At 43.0% G+C, this 17,424-nt stretch overlaps 1 protein-coding gene across 1 annotated transcript in view; it reads right to left on the reverse strand.

Annotated features, from left to right (window-relative positions):
- CCDC68 (coiled-coil domain containing 68) overlaps positions 1–17,424 on the reverse strand; it is a 224,804-nt gene that overhangs the window by 150,511 nt on the left and 56,869 nt on the right. Inside the window, exon 3 of the mRNA XM_086960408.1 lies at positions 4,217–4,303. Within this exon, the coding sequence (XP_086816534.1) occupies positions 4,217–4,303 (87 nt within the window). The remainder of the gene's footprint in view (positions 1–4,216; positions 4,304–17,424) is intronic.

Consider the following 17,424-nt stretch of genomic DNA (forward strand, 5'->3'; position numbering starts at 1 on the left):
ATTGGTGAGTCCCTGTTGCAGCGCTGTGTGGCTGTTAATTTGCTCCTTCTGATGACAAGATTTCAGCGCCCGACGTGTTTATGTAACAAGCCCCATCTGCGACCAAATTGTGCCAAACTTGTTGTGGCCATCTTTAAGGTTTTGGGTGGAGGTGGTTTAGCTGAATATGCCCAGCTTTTTGTAGAAAGCACGTAATCATGTGTGCTTAGCGGTTATCTTGGAAGTTTGGGATTACTTCACATAATCCAAAATTCACAGAATCCTCTCTGGTTGCTCTTGGAATACCTTCTCAATATGTTCAATATGTGGTGATAGCTACACCAATTTGTGTTACTATTAGGATGCTACCACACTACTCAATTGAAGTGAGATCACCCATGTACTTAACAATCAGGCTTGTTTCACCATATGTGCAGAAGTGACAGGCACATCATACTGTATAATCCTTTATGTGATCTAGTTCACCACATTGGTGCCTGCCTACGGTGACTGGCACACCATTTGTTGGAATATTTGTTATCAGTTTAATTAAATCACTTGGAGAGTGATGCGCATCACTCAGAAATACACTATCTTTAAGGGTTGTCGCTACATCGTGGATGGTTGTAACATGACATCTGCGAATATCTCACAATCTCCATAATTACACTCTGAGAAAGGAGGATCACTTGTTGGGGAGGAAACAGTGGAAAAAAACTATTAGACACATACCTCCTTGCCATTGGTGGGGAAAAGAGGTCTGCTATTAAAAAAAAACAGGCAGCACTTCATAATTTAGGTGTTGAAGGGAGAAACATTTATGAATGTCTTGCTGAGTTAACAGTGGGTAGAGGAGTTGGGGGACCTGGCGAATTGTATGAAATGTCAGTGCTAATGCTTGAACATCATTTTGGGGCACAAATTAACATTATGCAAAAAAGACATACATTTTTACGCGAGTGCAAGGAAAAAAATGAAAATTCGAAAGTATGTTGCATCCTAAAAACATTGGCATGCACGTGTCAATTTGAAACTGTATCGGATTCCTCAATTAGGGATCAATTCATATGATGCACCAATTGTCCCAGGGTACAAGAAAATCTTCGTTAAAAAAGAATCCTAACCTAAAGGAAGCTATTGTTATTATTGAAGGTATGGAAAAAAGCACTACATGGGTGAAAGATGCGATTGCCAAAGTATAGAGGCTCATTGTACAAATGTTTCTGTGAGTCAAGAAAGGATTAATGTTGTGGAAGGTGTTTGTGTTCTAAGAATTAATCAGAATAGCAGTGCCATGCCTAAAAGTATTAGCAACAATAAATTCTGTGGCAAATGTTATAGATGTGGTAGTGGTACATCTTTCAAATAGTGTGGGGTGTGATGCAAGATTAGCCGAATGTAAGAAACGTGGAATAAAGTGTCTCTATGCTAGAGTGGGCAAAAGCATAAAGATGCAAGGTGTGTTTTAAGCAGACACTGTGAAAGAAGTGATTCTGAGTGTCAAGGGTGATGGTAGTGTTGATAGTTATTCTCTGGTGATGCCTGCAAGTGAAATTCTGATTAGCTTGAAACCTGTAAGTGTGTTCGCGATTCAGTATCTCTTTATACTATAATGGGAGTAGAGAGCTGGGAGAGGATGTTTGATTCTGAAAATATTGAATTGTTACGGTTGGATAGTAATCTAGTGGACTACGGTCATGTCAAAATTGATGTACAAGAAAGTTTTGCGGAACATATCAAAGTATTTTGTGTTCCAAAATAAAACTCTAGGGTCAGGGGTAGACAGGTGTGAGCACAACAATATTTTATGGTGTGTGTTGAATATGATGAGAAGTTTTGGTCTAACACTTAAAAAGGAGACGTGCAAATTTAGGGTGGCATCTGTTTCTTATGTGGGACACTCAATCTCTTCTTAAAGGATAAGCCCCAAGTTAGAATTGGCCAAAAATATTCGAAATTAAGCACCGATCCAGAGACATTAGAGAACAAATGACAGCCCTATCCTAGAGATAAGTTTTTTGTAGAATAAACGTCGATATGACGAAATTACCCAATTTAGGCTGTCAGCTCTCATATGGTCAAACCCAGGATGGACAAATATTGAGACTTGTCAAAGCACTGCTGTTAAATACAGTGTTATAGGCCACGACTAGGACACAATGTGTGGATGAAGTGCAGCTTCACGATGTAACCAAGAGATTAGCTTCTGAAACAGAACTGAAGCTCAAGCCACAGAGTAGATCTCTCAAGTAGGATAATGCTCAAATCTGAGTAAGAATGTATGTACAGTGATATACATTGCAGCAAGTGATTCAGTCATTTGGTCATCAAGGGTTGTAATATAGCTCTTGATTCAAATGTATTGATCGCCTCTCGGAAAGGGAAGAGAAGGCAAAATGTTGACATATTCTGGTAATCACTGTTCTGGTTTGATATTTGAAAATATTAACCAATGTACAAGAGAAACTGAGTTGTTAAAACTCAATTAAAACAAATTAAAAACAGAAGTAGTTCCTCATTATTTCAACCTCTCATGCCAATTAACTAAATCCTGTATACATTCTGGTAATATCCTTGACTACAAACCCACTTTTATTGATAGTGCTGAATCTAGGATTTTCAGTCTAGTCAAAAGAATCATCCTTAAATCACAAAAGCAACCCAATGGCTAAGAGTGCTTGGTTCCAGTTGATACTTTTATGGAGATTTGTTGCTCACTGCAGAGGAAGACCAAAAGACTCTGGTTTGGTCTCTGGTGATGTCCAGAAATGGCTTCAGGAATTCCCTCCGGACTAGCCTACCCAAACTCACCTTGCATCTCTCAAAGCAGTGCTGCATGCAGTAGAACATGTTGCCACTAGAAGCATCAAATGTGACCATGTAACACAGAACTAACTTACGCTTCAAAAGCTCCGCATTAAAGTTGGATTAATATTTAACACAGAGTGACAGCATTCCCTGATACTTAACTGACAAACTTATCCTGTCAGATAGTCTACACGGTCTTTGAAGCATGAGAACATTTCTTCTAGTACCGCCTACATTCAGGAAGGATGCACAATGGCTGAATCTTTCTGAGACAATGCTACCAAAGTCTGGAATTCCCTCGCATATGCCTTATTCACCATCCAATCCTTGGCTATAGTCAAGAAAGATCTCAAGCTCTTACTTTTCCAAAGATATTGGCACTCAGGACTTCTATATGTTCGAACTTAATACATGCCCCTGGGTTTTGTATATTTTATACATTTAAAATTGCTTCAACTCACCAATATTTATTTTGCCTATTATTATATTTTACCTCCTCTCTGTTGCTTTCTCCTGTCTGTTTAGGCCCCTGCATCACAGTGCCATTAGTACTACAATCTAGTCAATCTTATTGTACCTTGTATTATATGTTTCTCCTCCTCATGTTGTTACTATGTTAAAGCATATTTTAACTAAGCAGTAAATTATCATGTTCTGTTCATGTACTAATATTTCTTAAATTTTTTATAAAGCTCATTGATGCCCTAGGCCATGACTGTGCTATATAAAACTGCATAGATAAGAAGACAGATTCTTTTGTCTGTGGACTGAATTTAAGAGTAAAATACCACCTATCGCATTGAGGGGAGCCAGTTGCTGAAGGGGTTGCAGTGGGTTGGCCCACTACCTCACACAGGAGACAGCAGTTGGCAGATGTAAAATGTGAATGATAATTGAACAGATCAATGTATGAAGATGGCTAACTGAAATGCCCTGGATGTATGGTTATCTATGGTTTTGGGATTTATAGGGCAAATGTCTTGGTCGATGTCGTTCATACAAGAAGCCATTTTTCCCAGTGGAATAATTCATCCTGACCAATAGTACATGGTTTACCTCAAAGTCTGGGGAGGGTTTTGGCATGCACTACATCGTCTTTTGAACCAAGTATGGATCAGTGGTTCAAGGATTGAATAAAACAGTGTATTCTTTAAGGTATATGAACTCATGGTCAGAACCTAATAAGAGTAAACTTATCAAACCTCCTATTCCTCCAAGGATCACTTTCATTTTCAGCAGTTTGCCTCACTGCGCCGGCAACATATTTTTTACATTCTGGGCACGCTTTTCTTTGCTTACCTGTGTGAAGCTTATTAAATCTCAGGCTGCAGTTTACTATGTTTTTTTCTTTGCCTTAGCTTTTGGAACACAAATTAGACAAAACTCCAATGTATGATTCAAATAAAAGGAATTGCTGAGCATCAATTACCTTAGAATCAAGTTTGTGATTTGTGGCTACACTTCCAATATCGTCCTTAAATATCTGATTTCGTATCTTCTCAAGTGTTGTTCGTATCTAGAAGAAAAGAGATCGAGAAATTACTAACAGAAGCACCCACTGTTAACCTTAACCAATAATCATGCAATACATAACTCTGCTGTGCCATATTTTCAGTTCTGGTAATGTGTCAGTCTATGAATGGCATGGAAACCATGTTTCTTTTACAAAATTTATTTTTTCGGCTTCCAATTGGGTTTTAGATCTGGCATTAGAAATACCACTGCATTCTGCCGTAGCCCATTTCAGCATATCCTTAGTTTTTCTGCACAAAAGGTCATACTAGTTGGACGAGAGCAGGTCCTCTGTTACAACACTATGAAAGGAGTTCACGGACCTCATAGTCACCACTGTATGCTTCGTTAAGAGGCGGTTTTCTTTAAAATTTTAAAGTTACACCTAGGCTACAGGGATCTCATAGTAGGAGGAGTGGTAACAGATGTGGAATTCTCCATTAAGTTGATAACTGACTTCTCCAGCTCTACTGATCAATTGTTAGTCTGCCCATCAGTTAAAATTCTTTATTTGGGATAAAACAGTAAAAGATACAACAAAACCAGTCAATACATTTTTTTAAATGAGACATCAGAAAGCTTATATACAGACATTAACAAAACAATAGAATTCTAACATTAACTTCTTACATTATATTCCTCATTTGAATAGATACTGTAAAAATCTAGCCACTAGAGAATATAATAATCCCATGGACGTTTTTGCAGATAGAGGATAACAGGTCTATAATGTCTAAATTGTAATGGGTCGCTATAATGGTATTAACCAGCTTTACATAGGCAACATATAAAAATGGCAAAAGAACATTACATGTACAATTGACTGTTTGGAGTGGTTGTCACGTGGATATAATTGCAGATCATCATTTCATAGGCCCTTCTTTGAAAAGGTAAGTAGGCGATGAACGTTTAGCCTAAAACATGTTAAGAGAAATCTGTGTGCAGCATTATCAATAATTGATTAGTATGGTTCAATATCATTTGTGGTGGAAATCACAGTATAAACCTATTCAGTGGGTTTAATAAACGCATATAAAAACCTTTCTTCCATCAATTTTTCAAAAAAAGATCAATTTGATCATATTGTCAGTAGAGGAGTTCATAAATTCTGGATTAGAAAAAAACTGCCTTCCTACCCATTCCAACCAGCTTTTTTTAGGTTTTACACATGGAATCCTTGACAAATACTCCAGGGCCAAGCAACCTGAAATGACTAAACGGTTAAAATGTGTCTCCAGCTAACACAATATGAAAAATCACAAAGCCTATGGGTGAAAGCATAATTTGATCATCTAGATATGAAATTGACAACCGTAGATGAGAAATAAAAGTGGATAGGAGAGTTCTGGTATTGAAAGGGGGTTTCAGGGATAGGAGGAGTTTATGGATGGTGAGGGTTTTTTAGGGTTCACAAATAAGTGGAATATAGGGGTAATGAGGGTTTTAATAGGGATCTGGGATGGGTGTTAGAATATTGAGAGGTTTGTAGGGTTCAGGGATGTGCAGAGTTTAGGGGTGCTCAGGCATTTTGGGGGTTAGGGGTGGCTGGAATTTCTGGCCAGAACGTGCTTTAGGATTGAGGAATGGGTGGAGTATAGGGTTGTGAGGTGTTTAAGGGTTCAGAGATGGGTGGAGTTTGGATGTAGAAAGGTTTTTTATTTAGGGATCAGGGATTTAGAGGTGATGAGGGGTTTTTAGGGGTCTGTGGTTGATGGAGTTTAGGTATGGTGAGGTGTCTTTAGGGTTCAGGGATGGGTGGTGTTTAGGGGGTGAGGTTTTTAAAGAGTTCTGGATGGGTGGAGTTGAGGACTTTGGCCTGCTAATTTCAGCGATGGTGGACTTGGCCCTTCTGGCAGGTTCCCCCCTAAACTTTTTGCTTGGATATAGGACTTGGTGTTGGTTGTTTTTGGATTCTGTGCACTTTAACACTGTGTCCCAGCGTAAAGTGCGTGCGCTCTCTGAGTGCATGTTGTGAGATTGGCCTGCCCTCCCATAGGAATGCATGGGGAATGTATGTGTCCATGGTAGTTCCTGATGTGTGGGGAGTGCAGGGGCGAGTTTGATATGTGTGAACTCGTGAGATTAAATGCTGCGCGATTATGTGTGCGGTGTTAATGTACAATACATAGAAACCTAGGGGTCTAAAAAAATCTATGCGATATTCTCAAATATACTAACTTTCAGGCCTGACTAGTGCCGGACAGTGTGCCCTAGAAAGTCTAGTTTATAGCGGAGAACCCATGCATTAGACCACTCGAGACAGTAGGTGAAACCCAGGAGCCAGAGATGGATTCCCATCTTATAGTATTATCATGTGGTCATCCAAAGGTTGGGATGGGGTGTCTCCAGGTGATTAAGACTACCTTCAACCCACCTTATAGGACTGGGATCAACCCACGAATCGTTTGTGGACCATGCATGAGATCACTTAGTGGGAAAAAGGTGCAGTGCAAAAAGAAATAATTGTGGTGAAAAGAAGATAAAAAAGGATAGAGAACAAACAGCAAGATAATTTAATGGCTGTAAGCCTCTTCCTGTTTAAAACCAGGAACAGCGCAAAAGAGCAGTTTTACCAGATAGCTGCTTGTGGGCCGACATGTTTCTGCCAACAGGGAAAATTCCCTAGGCTTCTTCAGGGCCTCTGTTCTATTAATACTTAATTGCTACTGCTTGTAAGTGCTACCAAATAAACCATCTAGAACGTGAACAAAATAAATCATGAAAGGATATACATATCTATTCCTCCATGCCAAGTGGTATATTTTCTCACCTACAACAAAGAAACGAATAGAAATAAATGCACAGGTCAACGCTATATAATTGAATATTCTACACACAAATAGGTAAAAACTCTTTTTTCACTCACCCAGAATGGCAGGGGATAAAACCTCACCTCTCCTGAACCAATCTCAGGATATGGGAGGCCACGCTCTATGAGGATAAGAAAAATGGTATTGTACAAGCAGGGGAATGGGTAATCCTACTCTCCTCACTCATCTAGCACCATTAACATCCTAGCCCCAGAGCCTCTCATTTGAACTCTCCTTACTCTGTCACCCATTACACCAGATTTGCAAACCTGTCACTCACTTTGTCACTATAATTATTATAAAGAGGTAAAGGAAAAACTCTCTAATGTTGACCAGTTAAAGACTATAGATCTACCCACCTCTCCGTCGTTGCCTCGAACAGGAATCTGAGGTTGGGGGAGGCAACGAGGGGGTGGAAATTCCTCTTTTTTCTAGAAGACTGAGCTGTTTCTGCAGCCTATCCAAATGCATAAGGCTGTGGGGTCGAAAAACAGCGACCAATCCACGTGCTTGCAATTGCACGTATAATCATGCTAAAAAGGCACAACCAGGATAATATGTCAAGTTACTAGGCGAATATCACTCACCCACCCGTTGTCTCAGTACTGCCAGACTGTGAATTCAAATCTAATCCTTCGGCTCGAACGCGGACATCTCTATTTCCGCGAGGAGTGGCCAAAGGACTACATAATGACGTCATCGTCCCGCCCTCTGTAGTTTCGATGTCTAGGGAAGTTAATACTTAGACGGGCAGCTAATTGGGTGCCTACTATTGCTCTGTCCATGGAGAGTAGGGCTCGGAGGTTGCCGAAGCCTATCTTAAACGATGGTAACGAAGAAAGGAATTTCCGCACCTTATTGAAATTAGGCGCCTCCGAACTACAAAAACACGTCATGCAGTGACGTATTGTAGTTCCAGATATTCGTTTGTAATGCTGATCAGAGTAAACCCTAAACAATAGGCGATTACCGCTCGTTGTTAATATCAGATTAGTAGACTATGGCAACAGGCTGTCCAGCCAATGTTACTGTGTCTATGATCGGGGTGAGTAGTATGTTATTAATACAGTCCTGCAAAATGACGTCATCTACTCACATAATGTAGTTTTTTACTAACCGGGGACCCTTCAAGCCCTGTGTTCTCATGAAAGAAACCCAGTGCGCTCTGGCCGTGCGCTCGATGTCGTATGGCACCAAAGAGTGAAACACACCACTAGGCTGCACATTACATAGTGGGCTACGTAATAGAGTTATTTGTTGATGTATGGTATTGCTCCGTGTATTGGTGCAAAAGGCTCGTAGGACCAGTGTTATTATCATGGAGCAACCTATAAAATTCTGTTTTGTTTCGTAAATATTCTGCGATTCAAAGAAGAAATCACCCCTCTCTACTCTGTGTGTTATTTACAGATTATTGTGCTACAGACAGATTTTTTACATGCTTAGCACCTAAATTCACTTAGGACAAGGGTTCCCAATCCTTGGTGTCTAGTGAGTGGAGGATGCTTATGGAAAATATTACCCTCCCCCATGTAGGGCTATGGCACGGTCCATGTTTTGATGTATATAAGGACCCCTAGGTAGGGAATTGACACAGTAATACATATCTAATAAGTAGACCCACCTAAGAGGAATGTTGTTCTTATCCTTTGTGAGGCTACAGCAAGGTCCAGGGAATTTCATCATTTAGACCATTGCTATCTGTGGATAATCTGTAAATCCATTTTTGTTCTTTAGTGAACAAAAACCTAGTCACATCCCCGATGTGTGATGGTATAAATGGTTTTTCAAGTACTGTCCACACGAAGTCGTTTTCAGTATGGTTATGTTCTATAAAATGTTTAGTCAATTTGGAAACATTTTTCTTACATCTGAATGTGCTCTTGTGTTCGAGCATTCGTGTTCTTACTTTCCGAGTTGTCATGCCTATATATCTATCATGGCATTTGCACGTCAGCATGTAGATGACATGAGAGCTGTTGCAGGTTGTGAAGGTATTAAGAACCCAAGGGCGATCTGTCCCTATGTCTATCTGGCTCGTCCTCGATGTGAGGGGACAAACAGAGCAATTCCCACATGGATGATGTCCCTTCACTGCATCTAGATCCCATAATGTACCTATTTCTCTTTTAGGTGTTTCCCTGGGTCTAGTGTGGATCAAACGGTCCCTGAGACTGCTAGATCTCTTGAAAGCAAACAGTGGGAGATTGATCTTATCATTCCCACTGTTCAAAACTTTCCAACGGTGTCTCACAATCTTCTGAAGCTGGTTGGACCTGGTATTGAATGTGGTCACCAGTGTCAGTCGGTCAAGGGGTGGTTTCTCAACTGGAGCCTCTAAGAGGGACTCTCGATGATTATTAGACGCCCTTTTGCAGGAGCGTTTGACCAATTTGTTGGGATAAAGTCTGGCTATTAATTGATCCGAAAGGTTCTTGGCATGTTTCGCAAAAGTCTCTGGAAGAGAACAGTGCGGCGGACCCGGAGAAATTGCCCATACGGGAGATTGTCTCTTAGGGCTTTAGGGTGTTGACTGTCATACAGTAATAATGAATTCCTCGCCATGGTCTTCCTATAGAGCTCAGTTTCAAGACCAGTCGGTGTTGCGAAGATCGATAGATCTAGAAAGGAAATTCTTTCTTTACTGCTTTCTAGTGTGAACCTGAGAAACTGATTCTGGGTGTTGAGCCACTGGTGAAACTGTCCGATAGACGCCTCGTCGCCTCGCCACACGACGAGGATATCGTCTATGTAGCGCTTCCACCACTTAATGTGTATGCGGAAAGGATTGGTGGGAGTCAATATGTGTTCCTGTTCGAATACATGAACATACAAATTCGCCAGACTGGGAGCAAAAATGCTTCCCATGCTGGTGCCTGAGATTTGTAAGTAGATGGTGTTTTCAAATTTGAAAAAATTCTCTTTCATTGCCATCCTTGCTAAGGCCATAATGAAAGGAATTGGTGTTATGGAATCCAGATCGGACCGCTCTAGGATGGACGTAATGGTCTCTAATGTCTCATCCTGGGGGATTGAGGTATAGAGCGACTCTATATCAAAAGATACCAAAAGGTCTGTATCTACATCAAAGCTTATATCAGGAATGACCCTGAGAACATCCTTTGTGTCTTTGAGGTACGTTGGCATGGTCTGGACCAGAGGCCTGAGAAAGAAGTCTACAAAAGCAGAGAGTGGCTCCAAAAGGGAGCCCTGACCAGATATAATAGGTCTGCCCGGAGGGGGCCTTTGGGCCTTATGGACCTTTGGCAAGGTATAGAAATATGGTGTAATAGGGTTTTTTGCTTGAAGGAACAGTGATTCATTCGAGGTGATCCATCCTTCGCTTAAAGCCTCCTCTATCAAGTTTTTGATTTCCAGCGTCAATCTTACCGTAGGATCAATGTTGAGAGGGGCATATGAATTAGTATCACCTAACTGGCGAAGACATTCATCCCTGTATGCCATACTATCCTGCACTACAATGGAGCCCCCTTTATCAGCAGGTTTTATAGTTATTAGGGGGTCCTGTGTGAGGGATCTTAAAGCCTGTTGTTCAAGATTAGAAAAGTTATGGAAGGCATTCGTGGGTGTCTGCCAGAGTCTTTCCACATCATCTTTCACCGCCCTTTCAAAGGTTGCCACTCTCTCTCGTCACTTGTCTTGTCCTTGAAGAAGTAATGAGGGGCTCCTCGGTAGACAGCGTACGAAATGAACCTAGCTTGGTAATTAATTTGAGTACTAAGACCCTTTCAACCCTGGAGGAGTTAGTTCTCAACAAAGGCCTAGGGTTTGTCATTACAGACACAGGTGACCCCTTTAAACTGCAGATGGAACTAGCTCAGTTTTTTCGGAAACTACGTCTACATTACTTCTTCAAGGACAAGACAAGTGACGAGAGAGACCCGACTGAAGAGAACACGGGTTTGAGAATCAAATCTTCATTCTCACCCCCAGCCCATCTAGTGCCTCCACAAGTGGCAACCTTTGAAAGGGCGGTGAAAGATGATGTGGAAAGACTCTGGCAGACACCCACGAATGCCTTCCATAACTTTTCTAATCTTGAACAACAGGCTTTAAGATCCCTCACACAGGACCCCCTAATAACTATAAAACCTGCTGATAAAGGGGGCTCCATTGTAGTGCAGGATACTACGGCATACAGGGATGAATGTCTTCGCCAGTTAGGTGATACTAATTCATATGCCCCTCTCAACATTGATCCTACGGTAAGATTGACGCTGGAAATCAAAAACTTGATAGAGGAGGCTTTAAGCGAAGGATGGATCACCTCGAATGAATCACTGTTCCTTCATGCAAAAAACCCTATTACACCATATTTCTATACCTTGCCAAAGGTCCATAAGGCCCAAAGGCCCCCTCCGGGCAGACCTATTATATCTGGTCAGGGCTCCCTTTTGGAGCCACTCTCTGCTTTTGTAGACTTCTTTCTCAGGCCTCTGGTCCAGACCATGCCAACGTACCTCAAAGACACAAAGGATGTTCTCAGGGTCATTCCTGATATAAGCTTTGATGTAGATACAGACCTTTTGGTATCTTTTGATATAGAGTCGCTCTATACCTCAATCCCCCAGGATGAGACATTAGAGACCATTACGTCCATCCTAGAGCGGTCAGATCTGGATTCCATAACACCAATTCCTTTCATTATGGCCTTAGCAAGGATGGCAATGAAAGAGAATTTTTTCAAATTTGAAAACACCATCTACTTACAAATCTCAGGCACCAGCATGGGAAGCATTTTTGCTCCCAGTCTGGCGAATTTGTATGTTCATGTATTCGAACAGGAACACATATTGACTCCCACCAATCCTTTCCGCATACACATTAAGTGGTGGAAGCGCTACATAGACGATATCCTCGTCGTGTGGCGAGGCGACGAGGCGTCTATCGGACAGTTTCACCAGTGGCTCAACACCCAGAATCAGTTTCTCAGGTTCACACTAGAAAGCAGTAAAGAAAGAATTTCCTTTCTAGATCTATCGATCTTCGCAACACCGACTGGTCTTGAAACTGAGCTCTATAGGAAGACCATGGCGAGGAATTCATTATTACTGTATGACAGTCAACACCCTAAAGCCCTAAGAGACAATCTCCCGTATGGGCAATTTCTCCGGGTCCGCCGCAATTGTTCTCAACCAGAGACTTTTGCGAAACATGCCAAGAACCTTTCGGATCAATTAATAGCCAGACATTATCCCAACAAATTGGTCAAACGCTCCTGCAAAAGGGCGTCTAATAATCATCGAGAGTCCCTCTTAGAGGCTCCAGTTGAGAAACCACCCCTTGACCGACTGACACTGGTGACCACATTCAATACCAGGTCCAACCAGCTTCAGAAGATTGTGAGACACCGTTGGAAAGTTTTGAACAGTGGGAATGATAAGATCAATCTCCCACTGTTTGCTTTCAAGAGATCTAGCAGTCTCAGGGACCGTTTGATCCACACTAGACCCAGGGAAACACCTAAAAGAGAGATAGGTACATTATGGGATCTAGATGCAGTGAAGGGACATCATCCATGTGGGAATTGCTCTGTTTGTCCCCTCACATCGAGGACGAGCCAGATAGACATAGGGACAGATCGCCCTTGGGTTCTTAATACCTTCACAACCTGCAACAGCTCTCATGTCATCTACATGCTGACGTGCAAATGCCATGATAGATATATAGGCATGACAACTCGGAAAGTAAGAACACGAATGCTCGAACACAAGAGCACATTCAGATGTAAGAAAAATGTTTCCAAATTGACTAAACATTTTATAGAACATAACCATACTGAAAACGACTTCGTGTGGACAGTACTTGAAAAACCATTTATACCATCACACATCGGGGATGTGACTAGGTTTTTGTTCACTAAAGAACAAAAATGGATTTACAGATTATCCACAGATAGCAATGGTCTAAATGATGAAATTCCCTGGACCTTGCTGTAGCCTCACAAAGGATAAGAACAACATTCCTCTTAGGTGGGTCTACTTATTAGATATGTATTACTGTGTCAATTCCCTACCTAGGGGTCCTTATATACATCAAAACATGGACCGTGCCATAGCCCTACATGGGGGAGGGTAATATTTTCCGTAAGCATCCTCCACTCACTAGACACCAAGGATTGGGAACCCTTGTCCTAAGTGAATTTAGGTGCTAAGCATGTAAAAAATCTGTCTGTAGCACAATAATCTGTAAATAACACACAGAGTAGAGAGGGGTGATTTCTTCTTTGAATCGCAGAATATTTACGAAACAAAACAGAATTTTATAGGTTGCTCCATGATAATAACACTGGTCCTACGAGCCTTTTGCACCAATACACGGAGCAATACCATACATCAACAAATAACTATTACGTAGCCCACTATGTAATGTGCAGCCTAGTGGTGTGTTTCACTCTTTGGTGCCATACGACATCGAGCGCACGGCCAGAGCGCACTGGGTTTCTTTCATGAGAACACAGGGCTTGAAGGGTCCCCGGTTAGTAAAAAACTACATTATGTGAGTAGATGACGTCATTTTGCAGGACTGTATTAATAACATACTACTCACCCCGATCATAGACACAGTAACATTGACTGGACAGCCTGTTGCCATAGTCTACTAATCTGATATTAACAACGAGCGGTAATCGTCTATTGTTTAGGGTTTACTCTGATCAGCATTACAAACGAATATCTGGAACTACAATACGTCACTGCATGACGTGTTTTTGTAGTTCGGAGGCGCCTAATTTCAATAAGGTGCGGAAATTCCTTTCTTCGTTACCATCGTTTAAGATGGGCTTCGGCAACCTCCGAGCCCTACTCTCCATGGACAGAGCAATAGTAGGCACCCAATTAGCTGCCCGACTAAGTATTAACTTCCCTAGACATCGGAACTACAGAGGGCGGGACGATGACGTCATTATGTAGTCCTTTGGCCACTCCTCGCGGAAATAGAGATGTCCGCGTTCGAGCCGAAGGATTAGATTTGAATTCACAGTCTGGCAGTACTGAGACAACGGGTGGGTGAGTGATATTCGCCTAGTAACTTGACATATTATCCTGGTTGTGCCTTTTTAGCATGATTATACGTGCAATTGCAAGCACGTGGATTGGTCGCTGTTTTTCGACCCCACAGCCTTATGCATTTGGATAGGCTGCAGAAACAGCTCAGTCTTCTAGAAAAAAGAGGAATTTCCACCCCCTCGTTGCCTCCCCCAACCTCAGATTCCTGTTCGAGGCAACGACGGAGAGGTGGGTAGATCTATAGTCTTTAACTGGTCAACATTAGAGAGTTTTTCCTTTACCTCTTTATAATAATTATAGTGACAAAGTGAGTGACAGGTTTGCAAATCTGGTGTAATGGGTGACAGAGTAAGGAGAGTTCAAATGAGAGGCTCTGGGGCTAGGATGTTAATGGTGCTAGATGAGTGAGGAGAGTAGGATTACCCATTCCCCTGCTTGTACAATACCATTTTTCTTATCCTCATAGAGCGTGGCCTCCCATATCCTGAGATTGGTCCAGGAGAGGTGAGGTTTTATCCCCTGCCATTCTGGGTGAGTGAAAAAAGAGTTTTTACCTATTTGTGTGTAGAATATTCAATTATATAGCGTTGACCTGTGCATTTATTTCTATTCGTTTCTTTGTTGTAGGTGAGAAAATATACCACTTGGCATGGAGGAATAGATATGTATATCCTTTCATGATTTATTTTGTTCACGTTCTAGATGGTTTATTTGGTAGCACTTACAAGCAGTAGCAATTAAGTATTAATAGAACAGAGGCCCTGAAGAAGCCTAGGGAATTTTCCCTGTTGGCAGAAACATGTCGGCCCACAAGCAGCTATCTGGTAAAACTGCTCTTTTGCGCTGTTCCTGGTTTTAAACAGGAAGAGGCTTACAGCCATTAAATTATCTTGCTGTTTGTTCTCTATCCTTTTTTATCTTCTTTTCACCACAATTATTTCTTTTTGCACTGCACCTTTTTCCCACTAAGTGATCTCATGCATGGTCCACAAACGATTCGTGGGTTGATCCCAGTCCTATAAGGTGGGTTGAAGGTAGTCTTAATCACCTGGAGACACCCCATCCCAACCTTTGGATGACCACATGATAATACTATAAGATCACTTACAAGACATTGATGGGAATCCATCTCTGGCTCCTGGGTTTCACCTACTGTCTCGAGTGGTCTAATGCATGGGTTCTCCGCTATAAACTAGACTTTCTAGGGCACACTGTCCAGCACTAGTCAGGCCTGAAAGTTAGTATATTTGAGAATATCGCATAGATTTTTTTAGACCCCTAGGTTTCTATGTATTGTACATCTTGTGTTTTTGGGGACAATAACCTTGGCAGGTCTTTAAATTCCCTTGGACCCTCCTCTCACCTTCTGGTTAGATATTGCGGTGTTAATGTGCCTGGTGTGGAAGTGCCACTTCTAGAAGTTGGCATGTCTGTGCAATAAAGGCGAAATGACTGTCTGGCTTGTGATTGGCTGGACCTGGCTGGTGGGCCTGGCTCCAGGAGTCAGGATGGGTCTGCCCCGGTGGTGAGTGGAGAGATCTGCATATTGATGGCAGGGAGGAGTGCACCTGGGACCTGAATAGGGCTGGGCTTTCCCTACACAATGCTGGCTCCGCCCCCTGTGGTGCGTATGATGTCCCTAGCCTGTCCAGTGAATGGGGAGAGGGGCTGAGCAAAACAGTGCTCCAAAACCAGCTGCATCTGGTTTTCCCTCCACCTTGCAGACACAGACAAAGGATTAATGTGTATAAAAAGGGGCTGTGACCCCTTCGCGCTGCTAGGGGAGAGAGAGGAATTCCCCCTTTCTCTTTATTTTCGGCACGGATGCCCACCCCGTTTATTGGCCACACTTTTTAAGTCATTGGCAGGTGCCCACCCTTCATGGTGTGCCAAGCGGGCGACTACCCGCGCCTTTATACCTTGTTTTGTACCCTGGACGGGTGCCCACCCCGCCAGCGATCGTGGGCATAGAAGAAGCTGGGAGCTGACCCCGTGTGGCAGCCTGCCGCCACCAAGAGAAACGCTGAGGGCCGCCCGCGGTGACCCGGAAGTGCAGGCAAGCCAAAGAAACAGGAAGCGACGGGAGCCCACCCCGCGCTCCTGTCCCCGGAATAAGATTGCCTGCCGCCTAGCCACTTGGAGCCTCTGAGGCTCCCCAAAAGAAGCTGCAGCCACCGGTGTCGAGGGGGGCCGAGGCGCATTGTAGGCGACAGCCCCAACTGCCTAATAGCCCCGCCTGCAGCCTCCGCGCACTACCGCGGTGCGGGTAGAGGAAGAAGCTGGCGTTTCTCACGGGGCTCCCGAGAGTGAGGGAGAGCCCCGTGGTGAGCAGCGAAGGAGGCTGATGGAGAGCGGAGTCCCCAAAGCAGCCCGGTGAGTACAAAGGGCTAGGGGGCTCCGTGAGTGCAGAAAGAAGGCGAGATCTTCCCCTTGCTGGGCGCGCACTGATTTTGAGAGCCTGAGGGCATAGTTGTATTTCAAGTCCCCCGAGTGGGACTCCAACGACGGGGGCATTTTATTAATCAGAGCCCACGAGGCTCCAAGGGGGGCATTGTTGATCCCGAGCCCACGAGGCTCCATTGTTTTCCGAGTCCCCAGAGCGGGACTCCCACGTGATTTGAGGCAGTTTATTGATTAGAGCCCACGAGTCTCCAACGGGCACAGTTGTTTCTTTAAGAGCCCAGAGGAGAGCCAGGAGGCACGCTGGTGCCAGGCTTAGGTCCACAGCTGCCCAGCACTTAGTGGGCAGCTGCTATGTTTAGGCCTTGCGCATTCTTCCTTGGCTGCCTGTGCAGCCAGCCCAGACGTTGCTGGACACAGGGCGTTTCAGCCCCTGAGAGGCCAAGTTGTCCTGGGGACAGTTCATGTGTTGTGCCCTTGCGTGGGATACATGTTTTTGTCTTGTGTGATTGTGGCGCAAATGCGATTACCTGCCTAATGTGAATTCTGCATAATATGCAAATGCCTTATTGCCTATACCTCTGAATGTATGTGATGCTTAGGAGGTTGTTTTTCCTAATATAGGTTCTACTAGTGAGTTCATGGTGCCCTGCGTGATACATGTCTAAGGTGGTTAGGGTTGCATAGTGTGTACTTACCTTTTACCAGTGATTACTGGTTGTGTGCTCTATTTGCTGCTACATTTATTATATGTGCTATGTGCTATGTGCTATGTGCTAGCGTTATTCCTACAAAGTGCTAATTCTACGAAGTGCTAGTTCTAAAAGTGCTTATTCCTGACAGTGGTCCATGTGGCCCGATCCAGTGTACATAATCCCCTGTAAATT

This window comes from Lissotriton vulgaris, chromosome 3_1, assembly GCF_964263255.1.
Source record: "Lissotriton vulgaris chromosome 3_1, aLisVul1.2, whole genome shotgun sequence".
NCBI lineage: Eukaryota > Metazoa > Chordata > Amphibia > Caudata > Salamandridae > Lissotriton > Lissotriton vulgaris.